The sequence below is a fragment of the Centruroides sculpturatus genome, unplaced genomic scaffold, assembly GCF_000671375.1.
Source record: "Centruroides sculpturatus isolate CEXI.00-Female unplaced genomic scaffold, Cexi_2.0 scaffold392, whole genome shotgun sequence".
Classification (NCBI taxonomy): Eukaryota; Metazoa; Arthropoda; class Arachnida; order Scorpiones; family Buthidae; genus Centruroides; species Centruroides sculpturatus.
The window spans coordinates 184,928-202,049 of record NW_019384894.1 but is presented as its reverse complement, the minus strand read 5'-3'; the positions used below and the strand labels follow the sequence as shown (position 1 = coordinate 202,049).

The 17,122-nt window shown below is 30.8% G+C and overlaps 1 protein-coding gene across 2 annotated transcripts in view; it reads left to right on the top strand.

Annotated features, from left to right (window-relative positions):
- Positions 1–17,122, top strand: part of LOC111631343 (vacuolar protein sorting-associated protein 13B-like) — a 132,076-nt gene that overhangs the window by 24,604 nt on the left and 90,350 nt on the right. For both annotated transcript variants that reach the window (XM_023375568.1, XM_023375569.1), the window contains exons 13-16: positions 1,994–2,172; positions 2,258–2,504; positions 7,485–7,696; positions 12,434–12,779. In XM_023375568.1, the coding sequence (XP_023231336.1) occupies positions 1,994–2,172; positions 2,258–2,504; positions 7,485–7,696; positions 12,434–12,779 (984 nt within the window). The remainder of the gene's footprint in view (positions 1–1,993; positions 2,173–2,257; positions 2,505–7,484; positions 7,697–12,433; positions 12,780–17,122) is intronic.

Sequence of the window (17,122 nt, the reverse complement as noted above, 5' to 3'; positions counted from 1 at the left end):
CCTCCATTCAATGGACTCGATTCAGTCCAAGGAGGCAACACCAGCTGGAAGACATTGCAGCGGCTCTGACTCTTCCAGAAAGCAATGATTGTCACCTACAACTCTCCATTATGACTGAGAGGTATTATATATATTAGGGCTAGAAACTTTGTAAACTGTCTCTTGATATAGAAATTAGGCACGTGACAGAGCTTAGAATTTAGTCGCTGTCCTTGTGTAATTAGTCAATAGAATAACAGCATAAAGATCTGTAGATTCTCTTGTATCCTAACATTAGTTATAGAATAAACTTTTATTTTTTTATGTTAAACCCTGTCTCCTGTCCTTTTGGAACGGAACCTATCGACTTACCAATGCACTCCCCACTCGACAATTTGCCCTCCTATCAAGGTTTACGCATTCGATGACACAGAGGTTGGGCTTCAACAATCCGTGCAGTGTAAGTGGTCATTAGGGATTGACCCAGTGACCCCCTGCTTATCTCACATTTTATTATTAATCGATTATTATACTTTCTTTAAATACAAAAGTGTATTTTTAGTTTTCCTTATCCATTAAAAATAATGGGATAGTTTCTATAAACAATTCAGTGTTTCACTCACAATATTTATCCAGACTGATGTGTAACTATACAGCACAAAAACATCTTAAGGAACCATAAATAACTTGTGGATAGGATTAAAAATGTTAGTCCTATCATTCATAATTAGTTAATGGAGTTATTTGTAATTTTTTAAGATTTTTTTTTGCTGTGTAATTCAGTGTTTTTAGTGTTCTTACAGCTAGCTTATGAGTTTGTTTGGGACTTGTCTATTTTGACTTACATTTTATTTATTTGTTTTTATTTAATTTGAAAAAATTCTATTGAAATACAATGCTTAGAAGATGAATTTCATTAATATTAGTAAAGATTTAAGAAAAATCCAGTCTCCTTTATTCACTTTCAGTTCCAACGACAACAACATTGTCCTTCTGTTTTAGACTGTTCTGCTTGACCTTTGAAAAGTGATAAAATTTTTATTTAAGAAGATGCAAAAAATATTCTTTGAAAATTATAGAAATTTCTAAGATAGGAATAAAGAGAAAAATGTTTGTCGTTTTAAATGGAAATTTAATTGTTTTTTTTTGATTGAGTATCCTAAAACTTAATATCTGTGCTGCTGTTGTATTATTTCTGGGACTGAGGGTATGTATAAAATTATTTTTAAAATTTTAATATCTTGTACTAAATTGTAGTCTGTGTACTTTATTTTCTGTAATTTTCATAATGGTATTACTAATATACAATGTATGCCAGTTAGATGGCCAAGACAGTTAAGGTATCATTTTATCACTCTGGGAACCTGGAATTGAATCCAGGTGAGCAACTCTCAAAGAATTTTTTGTGGGCAGTTGTCTTGGATATGTTGGGCCCCATTCCTCACTACCTTTCCAAACACACTGTGTCGAATAAGAAGGCTTTTTCTGTACTCAAAATAGGTATGAAAAAAGGCCTCTCCACAGAGTGGAAGGAGTAAAAAATGAAAAATTATATATATTATATAANCGTTTCTTTTACACTTCACCATATATTATATAATTAAAGATTATATATATTGCAATGCCATAACATTGAAAATGCCATTTTTTCTAAATACATTTTATTGAAGAATTGAATTCTGAATGCAATGTTTTCTACCGCAAAAGAATATTGTGGTGATATTGGCAGTGTAAGTGGCTGTATTTTGAAGATGAATTTATATGAAAATATAACATTTAAAGTGCCAGAGTACAAGTCATGTGACTTTTGGTGCAGCTTATATTTACATCATTTTGATATTCCAGAGAATTTGTAACCAGTGAGTTTTTTTTAAATCATTTTACTGTAAAATTGAAATGAATTCATTCATTAGAAAAAATGTTTTTTTACCTCTCCTGAAAAGTTTTTTTTTTGGCATTTACAACATTCTGTATGGTATTTATTTCTATTCATATTTTCATATTACAATTGCAGATAATTCGATTAGTAGCAGTCATACAGCAACTCCAAGTAACAGCCAAACAGCTAGCAAATCTCATTCACTTCCGGTAACCAACACTTCAAAAAATGCTACTTTAAATGAAATATTATCTTCAGATTTGATAGAAAGGATAACATATTTTTATAATATTTTAAAATACATTTTAGCACAGGTAAGTTTCTTTGGTAAAATATTTTTAATTATTTAAATATATATATATATATATATATATTATAGAATAACAAAATTTATCACAGATTGAAGTAGAAAGTTGTTGCATTCTGTTTACTTCACAAATGTGGGCAACTTCGAGTGACGTTTACACTGGAAACTCCGTATTATCTTCCTGGAAAAATGCTTACATTAATGATAATCTCTCTCTTGCATCCATTTTATCACTTCCGCAACTGAAGTTACAGAATAGAAATGTCTCCAATGCAAAACAAACTGGAACTTTGTCAAATAAAGAATTACCAGCAATTAATATGGAGGATTGGAATCTTGGTGAGATATATCTATTTTTTTGTCTAAATAAACTATAAGAATGGATCAATAAATAACCAACCATGATGTTGTTTTTGGCTGGTTATTTATTTATCCACCTTTACATTAAACACAACATCAATACAGTACTTTTCTATTGGGTTGTTTGGAAAGTAATTTCGTTGTTTTTCCCGTGGAAAAAACAATATTTTTATAATAAATAAATGTTTTATTGAATTATATATTGACCATTTTGGTCAAATACCTGTTGTCATCGTTTCTGGTAGTAGCATGATTTCACATTCATAAAAGTGTTGATCGTTGCTTACAAAAAACTGATCCAAGTGATTTTTGACATTGTCATTTCAAGTAAATGTTGTACAGTTAAAAAAATTTGTATACACTGGAACAAATAATAATCTGAGTGTGCTCGATCTGGCGAATATGGTTGGTGTGATAGCACATCCCATCTAAGTTATAACAATTTTTTACGAGTTACCAAACTTGTGTGAAATTTGACATTATCATGGTAAAACACTACACCTGTTTTGTTGATCAATTCTGGCCACGTTTTCTGTTTGATGATATTACTCAATTTGTTTACTTGATGTCAGTACACTTTTGAATCAATTGTTAAATTGATTCAAAAGCTCCCAAACAATTTTCTTAAAATTTCACCAAAGAGGGCATCTCTCTTTAAGAACATGTGAACCCATATATTGAGCTTTGAAACAAAACCAATTTGTTTCAAGTAATCATAAACAGTTCAATTTGACAAATTTAATCTTTTAGTGATTTCATGTGTTGTTATTCGGCAGTTTGCTTCAATCAGTACCTTTATTTTGTTTTCATTGTCCATCCAGAATGTGGGGCATCTTCAATTTTGAAATTGTGAGAATGAAATTTTGTAAACCAGTTTTGGCACTGTCATTCTGTCAATACATCTTCTCCATACACATCACACAATTTTTTTCTCGCTTGAACAGCATTCTTACCTTTTCAGTAATAAATGAGCAAAATATGCCGAAAATGCTGCTTTTGATCTTCCATATTTGATGGGACACAAAAAATAAACAATTGCACAAAATCAAACAAAATTTTTTACAAATAAGCCTTAAAATGCTAGCTGTCAAAATATATANTAAACATAATTATTTTTAAGATATACAAAATATCTTGAAATCATATGATATAATTATTTTTATTTTTTAAAGTAATTTAATATGTTCTTCAACCTCCAAAATTATATTAATAGTGTTGTGTAAGATATATATTAAAAATTATCTTTGAATTACATAGAAATTTTCACAAATAAAAAGAAACAATTTATTAAAGTTTGTTGAAAACTGCTTACTAGGATTTCTCATTTTCCAGGAAATTCTGGGATGAGATAATAAAATAGAATTTCATATGAATAAAACATATCATACAGGAATATCATAAATTTAAATAATTTAATTTATTTTCTAGTAAGTGTAGGGCCAATCTCACCCATACTGACGTGTTAGGCTCGATTAATTTATGTTCTCCTACATTATAAGATGTAATTAAAATAAAGCATTTCATTGGAAGTTTTAATAAACATAATAATGATTATGAAAAAAATACTATTTTATTTCTAAAGATAAAATAAAAGATATACTTATTCCATAAATTTAATGAGAAAAAAGAATTATTTTGAATTGAACAAAAAATACAACTTCTCCAAAAAAATTATTTTCAGTTGAACAAAAAAAATACTACTAAAGAAATTTATGAAAAAATCTCTCTCTCTCTCTCTCAAAAAAAAAAACTTATAAATTTTCATAATAAGACTTCAAAAAACAAAAATGATCGATACTTTGATCACTTAATCTAGTTCTCAATTTGACAAAAAGACTTGCAGCTGAAAACGCCAATGATTTGAGTTTATAAATTATATTAAAATAAATTGTTGTAAAATACGAGTAATTGACTAATAGAGAAATTTCAAATAATCACACTTACAGTTACAAACGATAGGATATAAATGGGAATGCAAGCTTTAACAAATTCCTTAACTTATAAATGCAAATTCGAAACTAAAGTGTGATGAGTGATATTTACTTTCAGCGAGTGCTCTGCTGTTCAATGATGCGCAAACACAATATATAGATATTACATGAACTAACAAGTAGAGACTTGTAAAACATAGGTAATAATATGCAGCATGAAACCTCAAAATTTCTCTTAGGTGAGTCTACAAGATGCAACTTATAATAAATGATAGAAAGAAAACATGACAATAAATTATTATTGAAATGCGAGATTTCCAGGGAAAATAAAATTTCCCAGGATTTTTCTCGTAGGGAATAAACGGCAGGAATCCCATGAAAACATGATTCTGGGAAAGAAACCCTAATACAGATATTGAACTTTTTGCATTATTGTATTACAACTTTATTAGCAATAAGCAAAATATATTTTTGTTTATTGCTAATAAAGCTGTAGAGTAAACTTTTAAAGTATATTTAATAAATTAACATGTCAGTTGTTTGAACTACAAATTGCTCAAAGTCCAAATCAATTTTTCCTGTCAGAAATAATGAAAAGTGAATTAATCTATTCCTAAATCTTAAACAATAACCATTTCAATAAACCTAAATTGCAAATACACTTAAGTTAAAAATAACACAATTAAATGCACTGAATAATAAATGAAAACATGGAAACAGTAAACAAAATACACAAATACTGTATGATAAAATGAAAATTTAATTTATTATACTTTAGTGAGGAGTGGTTTTGTTCCTTTTCTTAAGGTCACTATGCAGCTGCTTGACTTTTTTACAAATAATCTTCTTGAAGATGATATCATTAGCCAATTGTTTTTCATTTATTCACACTAGGAGGAGCTTTTGAATTTATCCTTGTGTGGACTGAAATATAAGGTTCCTTGATAACATGCAATTTCTTGGACCTCACTTGCTGCTTGTGCTTATTACCTTGTTCTTAAGAATGGTGCATGCTATCATCTTTGGCATCTTTAAACGTGGATGCCAGATCCATCATGTGTAGCATTTTCATGCTTCGAAATACGTTTCTTTTACACTTCACCCTTTGATTCTACAACCTTCTGCTTAGGCTATGTTGCTTCCACACATTCTTAGATACCATGGTTAATAAGTAGGAGTTATATTTATAATCAAACAATAAAAATAAAGTAAAACAAGCATTGAAAACTCACAAGTATAATGCAAAAGATGCTTTTACAGTAAGAGTGAGAGACAACTTGGACATGTAACAGATGGTGTGTATGCATTGAGTGCATTTTTTCACTTGCACACACAATTCTAACATAGAAACATCATTTGAACTCTGGAACTAATTTCTCTCAAATTTAATGTTTAGACTCTGAAACATTCAAAGTACAAGGCACCACTGTACTTATCTATTTTATCATAATATATTTTATAAATTAAACTTGACAGATTTAAATGTGGATTATCTGCAATTAATTTACATATTTAAGGTAAATTCTATTTTTGGCACTAATTCTGTTATATGATTTTATACATTTTTAATTGCAGAATTTTGTGACATATTTACTCATATTTTTTGAGTCATGTTATATTTTTATATCATTTTAATTGTAATCTGTATAAGATAATCATTTAATTTCATTTTAAACATATTAATCTCTCTCTTTTTTTTTTTAACTACTTTATTATGCTGAGTCTATATTGAGACTTAAAAACATATCATAGTATATTATCAAAAAACATAGTATTTTTAGTCTCATTATATTAAATTTAATATATTTAAAATGGATATACTTAAAACTTTAAATAGGATGTGAGCTCTTACAGCAGTTAAAAATAATTATTTATATTATTACCATATTAGAATACAGTTAGTTTTTGCTTCAGATATAACGTACAATAAATCTTCACTTAACATCATTGATAGATTCTTGGAAACTTATATTAAGTGAACAACATGTAACAAAACCTCACTCAAAACTCATGTAACAAAACCAATTTTATCGTAGACTAATTAACATAAATGTGAGTTAAGTTCCTACAGCATATTTCTGATTGCAAACACCACAAAACTCTAAATAAAGGCCCAAAACACTTTTAGTATGAAACATTGAAATAAATGTGAACTAAAAATACATTTAAAAAAGATTAATGAAAACATGATAATTATTTAGTCAATATACTTTGCAGTTCATAACAATAATATTTTGAGCCTTTTGGCCATCCTAAATACTTAAAATGCAGTTTGTCTTTTTGCTCTGTTTGTGCTAATTAGAATTTTTTCTGCCAGAAGGTGTCAGTTTGGCTGAAATCGTGAATAACAAATATGTTAGGTTTACCGAGTACTTCTGTATCACATCAATTGTTATTGTAATGTACATTTGTATGGTTATCATATACTTTAAAGAATTTTATTTTACAATAATTTATACTTATTTATTTATTTTCTAAATTCAGGGATGGAACTTTGTTTATTCTTGAACAGGAATAAGCAAGTTCCATCTCTGAACAGGATACCATTCCATTGCAGAGACCACTCATACACACTCATACTGAGAAAATTAAGACATGCCAATTAACCTAACATGCATATCTTTGAGATGTAGTGGGGGATTTGAGTATCCAAAGAAAATCCATGCAGACTAAGAATCAAGCAAACTCTACACAGATAGCAGCCCCAAACGGAAACCAATTTTTTTTTCTTCTTCATCAGTATTATAACAAAATGATATTATTTGAAGACTTTCCATAATATAACTGTGCTTTATAAATATTTTCAAAAAAAGAAAACTATTGTTGAATAGAGTTGGTTGTTAATTAAAATAAAAGTATTTGCAATGTAAAAATATATTTAACAATTAAATTAGATTTGAAAGCTATTATATTTTCATATAAGTAACTTTAATTTGCTTGTTATTAAATATTTCTTAGTTTGTTTATATAATTAAGAATTAATTAATTAATTTTTTTGTAGTAATACTTATTAAAACATGTCTTTTAGAATCAACAACATTTTCTTGGTCAATACAACTTTACAATTCTAGTCTTTATTCATTACACAAAAAAGGAAGCACTCGATATATCCTAAAGCCAACGTCTGCTGCAATAACTTTAGCTGATAATACCAAATCTGCTCTGTCGCCATCTACACAACTTGGGTTTTGCATTCATGTCGATACAGAACCCTTACATCTTTGTTTATCAGCAATTCAGGTATATAGAAATAAATTTTGAAATATTTTGCAAAATAAATAATATACTTCTATAATTCAAAGTAATCATATACTTCTATAATTTCTATATTATACATGCAATTAAAATTGATTTTCTTTCTCTTCATTTCAATATTTTTAACCAGAAGACAAACAGAAAATTTAAATTAAGAATACAAACTTTAGACTATCCAAAATGACATCTTCACTTATCATTTTTCATACCAGGAACTAATATAAAATGCACTGAGGTTCGACTTTTCGGCTATGATCTCAGTAATTTATGTAAAAGACAAATTATTACAAAATTTTTAAATGTAACAAAATTTAGTTTTTAAATTTGTATTATCACATCACATGAACCAATGCTCATGTTATGTGATAATGTTCTTAGCTTTCTTTGGTAGGATTTTTCCTATCTAAATATGTAAAATTATTGAAAACATTCTGCTGGAATTGGTATAATTAAAAAATGAGGAGGAGAGCCTACCAAAGAAGATGAACTCTGCTGTAAGTTCTTGTGGTGTGAAAAGGATAAATTGTGAAAATGTGAAAACTTGCATTTCTCTTCCAGTTAAGAATAATGTTTAGTGACTTTTAGTTTAGTTTTCAACATTTTTTTAAGCATCTTAAAAATAATTGTTAAGAAATACAATATTTTTTATTAATACAGTAGAACCCCAATTATATGAGCTAATGTGGACCAATGCTACCTCAAATAAATGAAAACAGATAAAATGGATGGCTATGGCCATTTTAAAGTAAGAAGATATCACAACATGCTTCCTTTAACCATTCATGATCTGCAAGATGAAGACTTGTAAAAGTTTATTAAAGTTGTAGAAACCACTGACTACACACTGGCAGATATAATTAACCCCTTAAGTTCCCAGCAATTTTTGATATTAATGTAATTAAACAAAAAATACTTAAAACTGAAAAAAAACGAAAGAAATGCGTTAATTTTGAAGAAAAACCTTCAAACTTTATTTTCCTTTGTCTCGCCTTTCTGCGAAATTTGACACCGATGAGTCATTGTTTACACAGCTGGATGACCTTGAACACAGCTGGAGTCGGATTTCCTGGGACATTCTCATAAAAGTCTCGGGAGGCGANCCCTTTAGTTCCCAGCAATTTTTGATATTAATGTAATTAAACAAAAAATACTTAAAACTGAAAAAAACGAAAGAAATGCGTTAATTTTGAAGAAAAAGCTTCAAACTTTATTTTCCTTTGTCTCGCCTTTCTGTGAAATTTGACACTGATGAGTCATTGTTTAGCTGAATGACCTTGAGAACAGCTGGTGTCGGATTTCCCGGGACATTCTCATAGACGTCTCGGGAGGAGAAGGGTTTAAAGTAGGGTGAATACTAGCTGGCCGTATATTTTTAAATATTTTAAAAAAATTAAAAATTTTATTGGATTTTTGACCCCCCGATTTAATTAAACGTATATATAATAAAATCTATTAATTAAAAAAATAAAAAAGTATTGGAGGGTTTTTTGACATCAGAAACTAGCTTTAAATAACTTTACCGAAGGAAAATCCATGCACTACAACTTTAGAATGATTAATTAATTTTGATAAAAAAATCCCATTAAAAAAACAATTAAGCCTTAATCGAGCCTTATCAAAGGCTAATTAAAATCGCGATAAATTTTTTTTGCGTGGGTAAAAATTTTTGAAAAAATTTGGAGACTTAAAAAACATTCCAAAAATAAAAAAAAAAAACAAAAATTTTTTTTGGGGGCCGAAAGGACCGAGTTTTATGTAAGGCTATGTAACCTGCCCGAGTTAACTTGGGCGAAGAACTTAAGGCGTTAATACTGGCAACACACTGACAATGATGAAATAAACAGGAAATGTGAAGTTGGAGAGAGTTGTGACTGTGTCTGTATTCCATTAGTCTACAGCTTCTTGACCACTCACTGAATACAGTTAAAGTACTACAGTATTTATGTTTTCAATACATTCACAGCAAAGTAGTATACAGTAGACCCCTCTAAAACACAGGTTCATGTAATATGGATTCGTATATCGTGGCAAAAAAATTGCGACCGTATTCGTATAAAGACGCTAACAGAGACTAGTAAAATGCAGTAAAACATCATCGCCGACTCGTGTTGCGACAGGATTGGTCGAATCTGGACCAATCCTGAACTACTTACACTATGCTACTTACACGCCGTTAATTGTTCAATAGTTTCCTCGCTGATGGCTGCCTGCACCGCCTTATCGAATGTCTCCGGATCTCGCAACATCACTTGTCTTTTTATACGCTCATTTAAGCCGCTGAGGAATTGCACCAGCAATCTTTCGTTTCTCTCTTTTTGTTGACCTCTTTTGATAACTTCCCTTTCCTGCGCATCCCCGCTAGTTTGTTCTACCATCGTATCCCTTACCAGGGTCTGTAATCGCATGGCATAGGTTTGTACATCTTCGTCTCGCCCTTGGACACAGGCATGAAATTTTTGTAAACGTAAAGAAATTGGCTCTCTATCAAATCTCTTAATCATGAGTTTCTTGAATTCTCATATGTCACCACCTCCTTCATCTTTGCATCCTTCCATGCAAATTCTTGGGCTATCTCCATTAATTTTAACTTTGCGATTCCTAAACATTGTGCTTTACTCCAACTAGTTAATTTTGCGATTTCGTCTAAAGACTCAAAAAAATTGGTGACCTTAAGGCCCTCTGTGTCCCTTGCAAAGGAAGGTATCAATGGAATCATGCCTCCTAATCCGCCTAACGCGGCTCCTCCTGCGGGCTCTGCTCGTGCACCTCCTGCTGTCTCTCCTTGCGCCCGACCTTAGTTATCTAGGGTCGTTTCTAAATTCTATCCCGCTCTGACACCACTGTGACCTTTGATCGGAGTTTGCTTTTCTCTCGGAGTCTAAATTTTTTCCAATGTTTTGTTTTTGCGTCGGTCTTTTGTTTTCGTACTTCCGGGGGCCCTGGGGGCCTTAAAAATCACACTCCTGACACCACTGTGACCGTAGGGTCGGTGTCTCTTTGATACCACGTCAGGAGACCTGAATCTGACACCACCGAGTCTCGCAGGACTCGGAAATCGCGATGTTATGTCACGCAAGCGGTAGCAGGTGAGCGATTGGATTCGGAGTAGAGGTGAGGAGAGAGACAAGGAAGTAATTTAATCGGATTCCATGGTTGCTAACAATTAACAATTTTAATGAAACTAAAGGAAATACAAAGAGAGTTAATTTCGGTCATAGTTCCTCTATTCAAGAGAGGCCCGTCGAGAGAGAGAGTTTACAAACGAATTGCGGGTTGATAAATACCTTGTCGGTGGACTGTTCTTTCCACTAGGTCCGAATCATGTCCATTCACTGGTGTGGAGGCACAGAGGAGTGTAGAGGCTTAATCAGGCACGAATTTTGCTTTCGGGGTTAATCCTGGGTCACGATTTTAAATCTGGATCACGACTTTAATTCTGGAGGACGATTTTGTTGGGCGGCCTTTTTGAAGACGACTCTTGTAGAGGGACTTTGGATGACGACTGACCTCGGGGTCTTTTTCCTTTTCTCTTGTTATTCCTCTTGGGTTTTTCCATTAGGTCAGGTGGTTGTTGTTAAGGGTCTGGCGTCCAATATAGGCACTCCATCGAAAGTTCCGGGTGACACATCCCTGACTAACTTTATCCGACTCAACAAGGAACAAACTCCATGGGAAATAATTTTTATGGCTTTTAGCCTAACTCGATAAAATGCTCGAATTTAACCGATTAAAGTTTCCAATAATTAAAATTTAAAATAACACTTTATTGTGGGTCTGTTCGTCCCTCACACAGTATTTATGTTTTCAATACATTCACAGCAAAGTAGTATAAAGTAGACCCCCTAAAACACAGGTTCATGTAATGCGGATTCGTATATTGTGGCAAAAAAATTGCGACCGTATTCGTATAAAGACGTTAACAGAGACTAGTAAAATGCAGTAAAACATCATCGCCGACTCGTGTTGCGACAGGATTGGTCGAATCTGGACCAATCCTGAACTACTTACACGCTACGGAGAGTTTAGGCGGGTAAGTTGAGTTTACTATTGTCTGTACAGTATATAGGCCTAAATTAGGTACTGTAAGTCTAATACAGTACTGTAATTTTATACATTTCTTGTGAAAAAATATTTCTTATTCAACGGCCATAAAAATTATTTCTATTAATAATGTCTCCAAAGTTCAACTAATTTTTCACAGAAAAATAACTTATCAGAAAACGCGCCCGCCGTTTGGTGCGTTGCTCCACGACGAAAACAAGCTTAAGCAATGGTGTCGTCGAACAGTGCACACTCGGTAAATAATCCTACAATTTTTTGTTTATAGCATAGTTTATACGGATTATTCCCAAAAAATTATACGTGTTTTGGAAATGTTGAGTCAAAGTAGTCTAGAATCAATTAATTTTATGGAAAAAAACCTTTCAAACAGCCGTAGTCCATAAACTGCACATATGCCGGGCTGTGATTGGCTCATGTATTTAAGGATTCCTACAACGTAAAATTTTTATAAAGTGGAATGTATCTACTGCGTTATAGGGGGGTCGACTGTATTACACTTGCTGGTTTGTGCCATAGAATGCAGAACCTCAGTTATTCAATATTCAGATAATTGGGATTCTTCTGTATATAAATTTAGTTTAATTGGTTTAAAATTAGAAACACATAAATAAATAATTTTATGGAAAGTGACAGTAATTTAGATGTTTTGTATATAATTAGGTACAAATAATGGTGAATGCAATGAAATGTATGTTAGACTGTTATGAACAGATGAAGATAAACAAATGGATGGATTCTTTAAAGATTCATGATACTTTCAGTATTTTAACTCCAATTGAATCTATGTCAAAAACGAATCTTTTGATCGATACTAGTTTGACAGCAAACACTCCAGCAGAAGTTATTGATGTATCAACTGGAGAAAAAGAAATGAATTCTGAAAATGCTTCATCTTTAACAGATGTATCTTTAAAAGGAGAAGAAAAGACCCGAATTACTCTTTGGTTGCAGTGGACTTTGCCTAAATTTAGTACAAGTTTATTTGGTAAAGAAAATACAGAAACATGTGAGTTTTAATGATGAATTTAATTTTAAATTTAAGAAAAGTAGTAATTTTTTTCTCACAATTAAAATAAGTGAGATTCTAAACATAGATGAATTATTCTGAGTTAATTAACATCCAGTTAAAGATTCTTCTCAAACTGAAAATTCATTAGAGACTGTTTATTTAATTAATAAATAATTGTTTANAGTACGAAAAGGGGGGTTAGGTTCCAAAAATTAAAAAACATGTTGTTAAATCCTTATTTAAATCGGATTTATTATTCTTTTTTTTCATAGGTAAAATGCTTATTTATTATTTAAGTAAATATTTTACCAGAGGATTATTCATTTTATATGATGATCTTGGCATGAGCATCATCAACTGGTAACAGTTTTTGGGTGAGTTCGTTAATAGCGGTCACTCTGCAACAAGAGTGCACTGCTGTTTGTAGGCATTTAGGAACAACAGTGAAAGAAAGATGGCGGCTCCCACACTATCAATAGTATTGTGTGGAGGAATCTATAATTCTAAAATGAGCTTTTAGAGGCAAAAGAAGGTTCCCAATTGTAAAATTTAACCATTAAATGAATTATTTGTTGAAAGAGCATTCAAAGTAGCCACGAAAACAATTAGAATGCTCGCACGGAGGTGTAAAAGAATGCACCCTTTATTACATTTTATGTTGTACGAGGGTTTTTTTACCCAATTTCCAAACTGTGTTAGAGTGAACCCGTGCTATATGGGGGATGTTCCCAATTCTCGAACCATGTTAGAGTGAATCCGTGCTATAGAAGTGCCGTGTTATACGGGGGTTACCTGTAATTTAATGGGCATAAGTAGCTGCACTCAGTTAAAGCTAAGTAACATTAAAATTCTCTTAAAAATTATTTTTTTTTTCAAATAGTTTAAAATGTATAGCAATCATATATTATTTATATATGAGTGTGGACATTTAGTGATATTTAAGAATGAGTAAGTATCCTCATTATGTACTATGTCACTTAGTTGTTAGAAATGATACTTTGAGACCTAGTTATATTAAGCAACACTTTTCAATCTGTAATTTAACTTTCAGTTCTGTTATGGTTAACATTCTACAGAATGTCAATGTGATTCATCAAATACAACATTTTGAAGTTAAACCAAAGAAGCTTTTTGATGATAAACTTTAGTCTTTGAAGTACATGAACCACTATTTAAATACAGTAGAGTGTTGTTTATCTGAATCAATTGGGGACTGGGGTTGTTCGGATAACTTAATTTTTGGATAACCGATTACATATAAAAAAAATATATTAACCTATCCCATGTTGAAATTTTTCTCCGTTGCATGTCGCTTTGTGTTGAATTTTTGTCAATGTTAAGCCTAATGAAAATTTTTATAATAATAATCGTGGCTATTGTATTGTTAAAAATGATTTCTTTATTTTGTACAAACAAAATAAATATATTGAAAAATATAAAAACGAAAACAATTATACTTTAGAAGTTAATCTAGTATCAAAAACGTTCGATTCAGCACGACACACAGTCCTCAGAAAAACACCACACAAAATTGCCAGTGCTGCCAGCTAAAACACACACACCAACAAAATAAAATATTGGAGTAGCCCAAGACATAGCCAAAGGTTGCAGTGCCACAGCACTAGCGGAAATTTAAATTTGCTGACTGGAACGCTTTCAGTTAACTGGCATTTCTGTTGACTGGCTTTCGGATAAACAACGCTCTACTGTAGTTTGATAGCAATATCCTATGAAATGTTATTGCTAATTACAACATACACTATTGTTGTTGCTTCAAACACAATAAGTGTTATAAATTAAGACACTTGGCGGGCTTTCTCATCTTTATTTAGGTGATACGTGTGAAAAGTTACACGTTTCGGGCTCCTAAGCCCCTCTTCAGCCAACTAAAATATTAAAAGAGTATACAACATATATAAAAAATACATAAGTTTTGCAGAATTTATAAAAATATATTGATCTAATACATACCTATGGATACAAGTCTTACAAATTAAAGTGACATCATCTTATTCTTAAGTTTTTTCATTACATCTCCATTACATTATACGTCACAGACATCGCACATCGCAAATGCACTATGACAAGTAAGCATACTGAACAATGTCTGATATGAAATATTATTCACCTTCACAACCTGGGGTACAAGTATTATTAAAGTGGTACTTAATTAACTATACTTCCCATTCTGTATGTCACTCATAAATTAGTTTTGTAAAATCACTACTACCGTTGGTACTCATTCACAATATACAATAACAAATTTACATATCTGACACCTATTACAATTTTACAGTTGTATGTTATTGTTAAGTTATTTAACATTTTAATATTTAATGTTATAAATTATTACATGGACTATAATAATAATACAATTTCTTGAAGCTGGTAAACATGATTAATATAAAATTCTTAACCAGTTTTCACTTATAGAAATGCTAGGATTTTTATAATATACAATTTTGAGTTTTGATGATCTCTATACTTTCTTTAAATTTTCTTTTGAGGGGTCGATACTACGTTGAAGGGGGCGATGATTCGTTAGAGGTTGAGAAACACTGCTGAACATGATTAATAATTAATATAAAATTCTTAACCAGTTTTCACTTATTGAAATGCTAGGATTTTTATAATATACAATTTTGAGTTTTGATGATCTCTATACTTTCTTTAAATTTTCTTTTATATGTATCTTTTTCTCTGTGTAAACTATTTATATTAGTTTTATCTATATTACAATCATTTAAAAGACAGTGTTCATGAAAGGCAGAATTTAGTCTTTGATATTTTAAATCGGCTATATGTTCTTTCAATCTTCCTTTAACTTTATGTTTAGTTTCTCCTATATAAAAATTAGTATTTTCACATATGCATGGAATTTTATAAACTACATTTTTGCTTTCTTCTTTCTATGCTATGTTTGTCTTTCTAAGTTGTTTTGCAGTTAATCTAGAGTGTAGCTTTTCATAGGTCAGTACCAGTTTTACATTAATTTTTTTAACTTCTTTATTAACTTCCTCATACAAGCCTTTTATGTATGGAAAACGAATGTATTTTATGTCCATTTGTTTAGGATCTATTCTTATTTTTTATCTATTTTTTTGGCTATTTCTTTTTCCCAAGTGCTAAGAATTCTGTTTGAGTATCCTGAAAGAATAAATTTTCTCTTGAGTGCATTTAAATGTTGAATTTGTTTGGTATTTATACTAGTTCTATTTTTGATCTTAGTGTATTCCATATTAAATATATTTTGTTTTATATGGAGTGATATGGAAAAAAAAAATAATAATATTATTATTATTATAATCCATGTAATAATTTATAATAATAGATATTAAACTGTTAAATAACTTAACAAAAATATACAACTGTAAAATTGTCATAGACGTCATATGATATGTAAATTTGTATTATATTATGAATGATTATCAACGGAGGTAATGATTTTACAAAACTAATTTATGAGTGACATACAAGATGGAAAGTATGGTTAATTAAGTACTGTCTTTAATAATAGTTGTACCCCAGGTCATGGAGGTGAATAGTATTTCACATCAAACATTGTTCGGTATGCTTAATTGTAGTAGTGCATTTGTGATGTCTCTGACATCTAAAGTAATGGAGATGTATTGAAGAAATTTAAGAATAAGCTGATATCACTTTAATTTGTAAAACTTGTGTATGCATAGGTACGTTTTAAATCAAGATATTTTTATAAATTCTAAAAAACTTATGTATTTTTATATATGTGTTGTATACTTCTTTAATATTTTAGTTGGCTGAAGAGGGGCTTAGGAGCCCGAAATGTGTATATTTTCACACGTACCAACTAAAAAGGGGACCTTACGATCTCGGAAATTCAGTTCGGGATGAGACTTGGCAGGTTCGTAGTATACCTCAAGGATGTCCACCCAGAAGAATTGTAAAGCGCACTAGCCAGAAGATTCCAAGAAAAAAGGCTCTAAAATTTTAAGCGCAGCTTATATACCAATTGATTCTACCTTATGGTAGTACAGCAAAGTGGCTCAGTCCGTAGTGTACTCGCCTGCAATGCGGTGCGACCTAGGTTCGATCCTACCTTCTGCAAACTTTTTTTTTTTTTTTGTGGTTTAAAAATTATAACAATTTTTAAATAAAGTTAATGACGTAAAAATATTATCAATTAAATCATAAATACTTTTATTTTATTTATGAAATGACTGTTACAGCGGATTAAAATGTGAATTAAAGATAACATTTTATTTTTCAAAAGTTGAATAATTTCAAATGCATTTTTAATAGAGGTAAATTAAAACTTTAATTACCACTTTAACAAATTTTCGGGTAGGGTTTTATTTAAT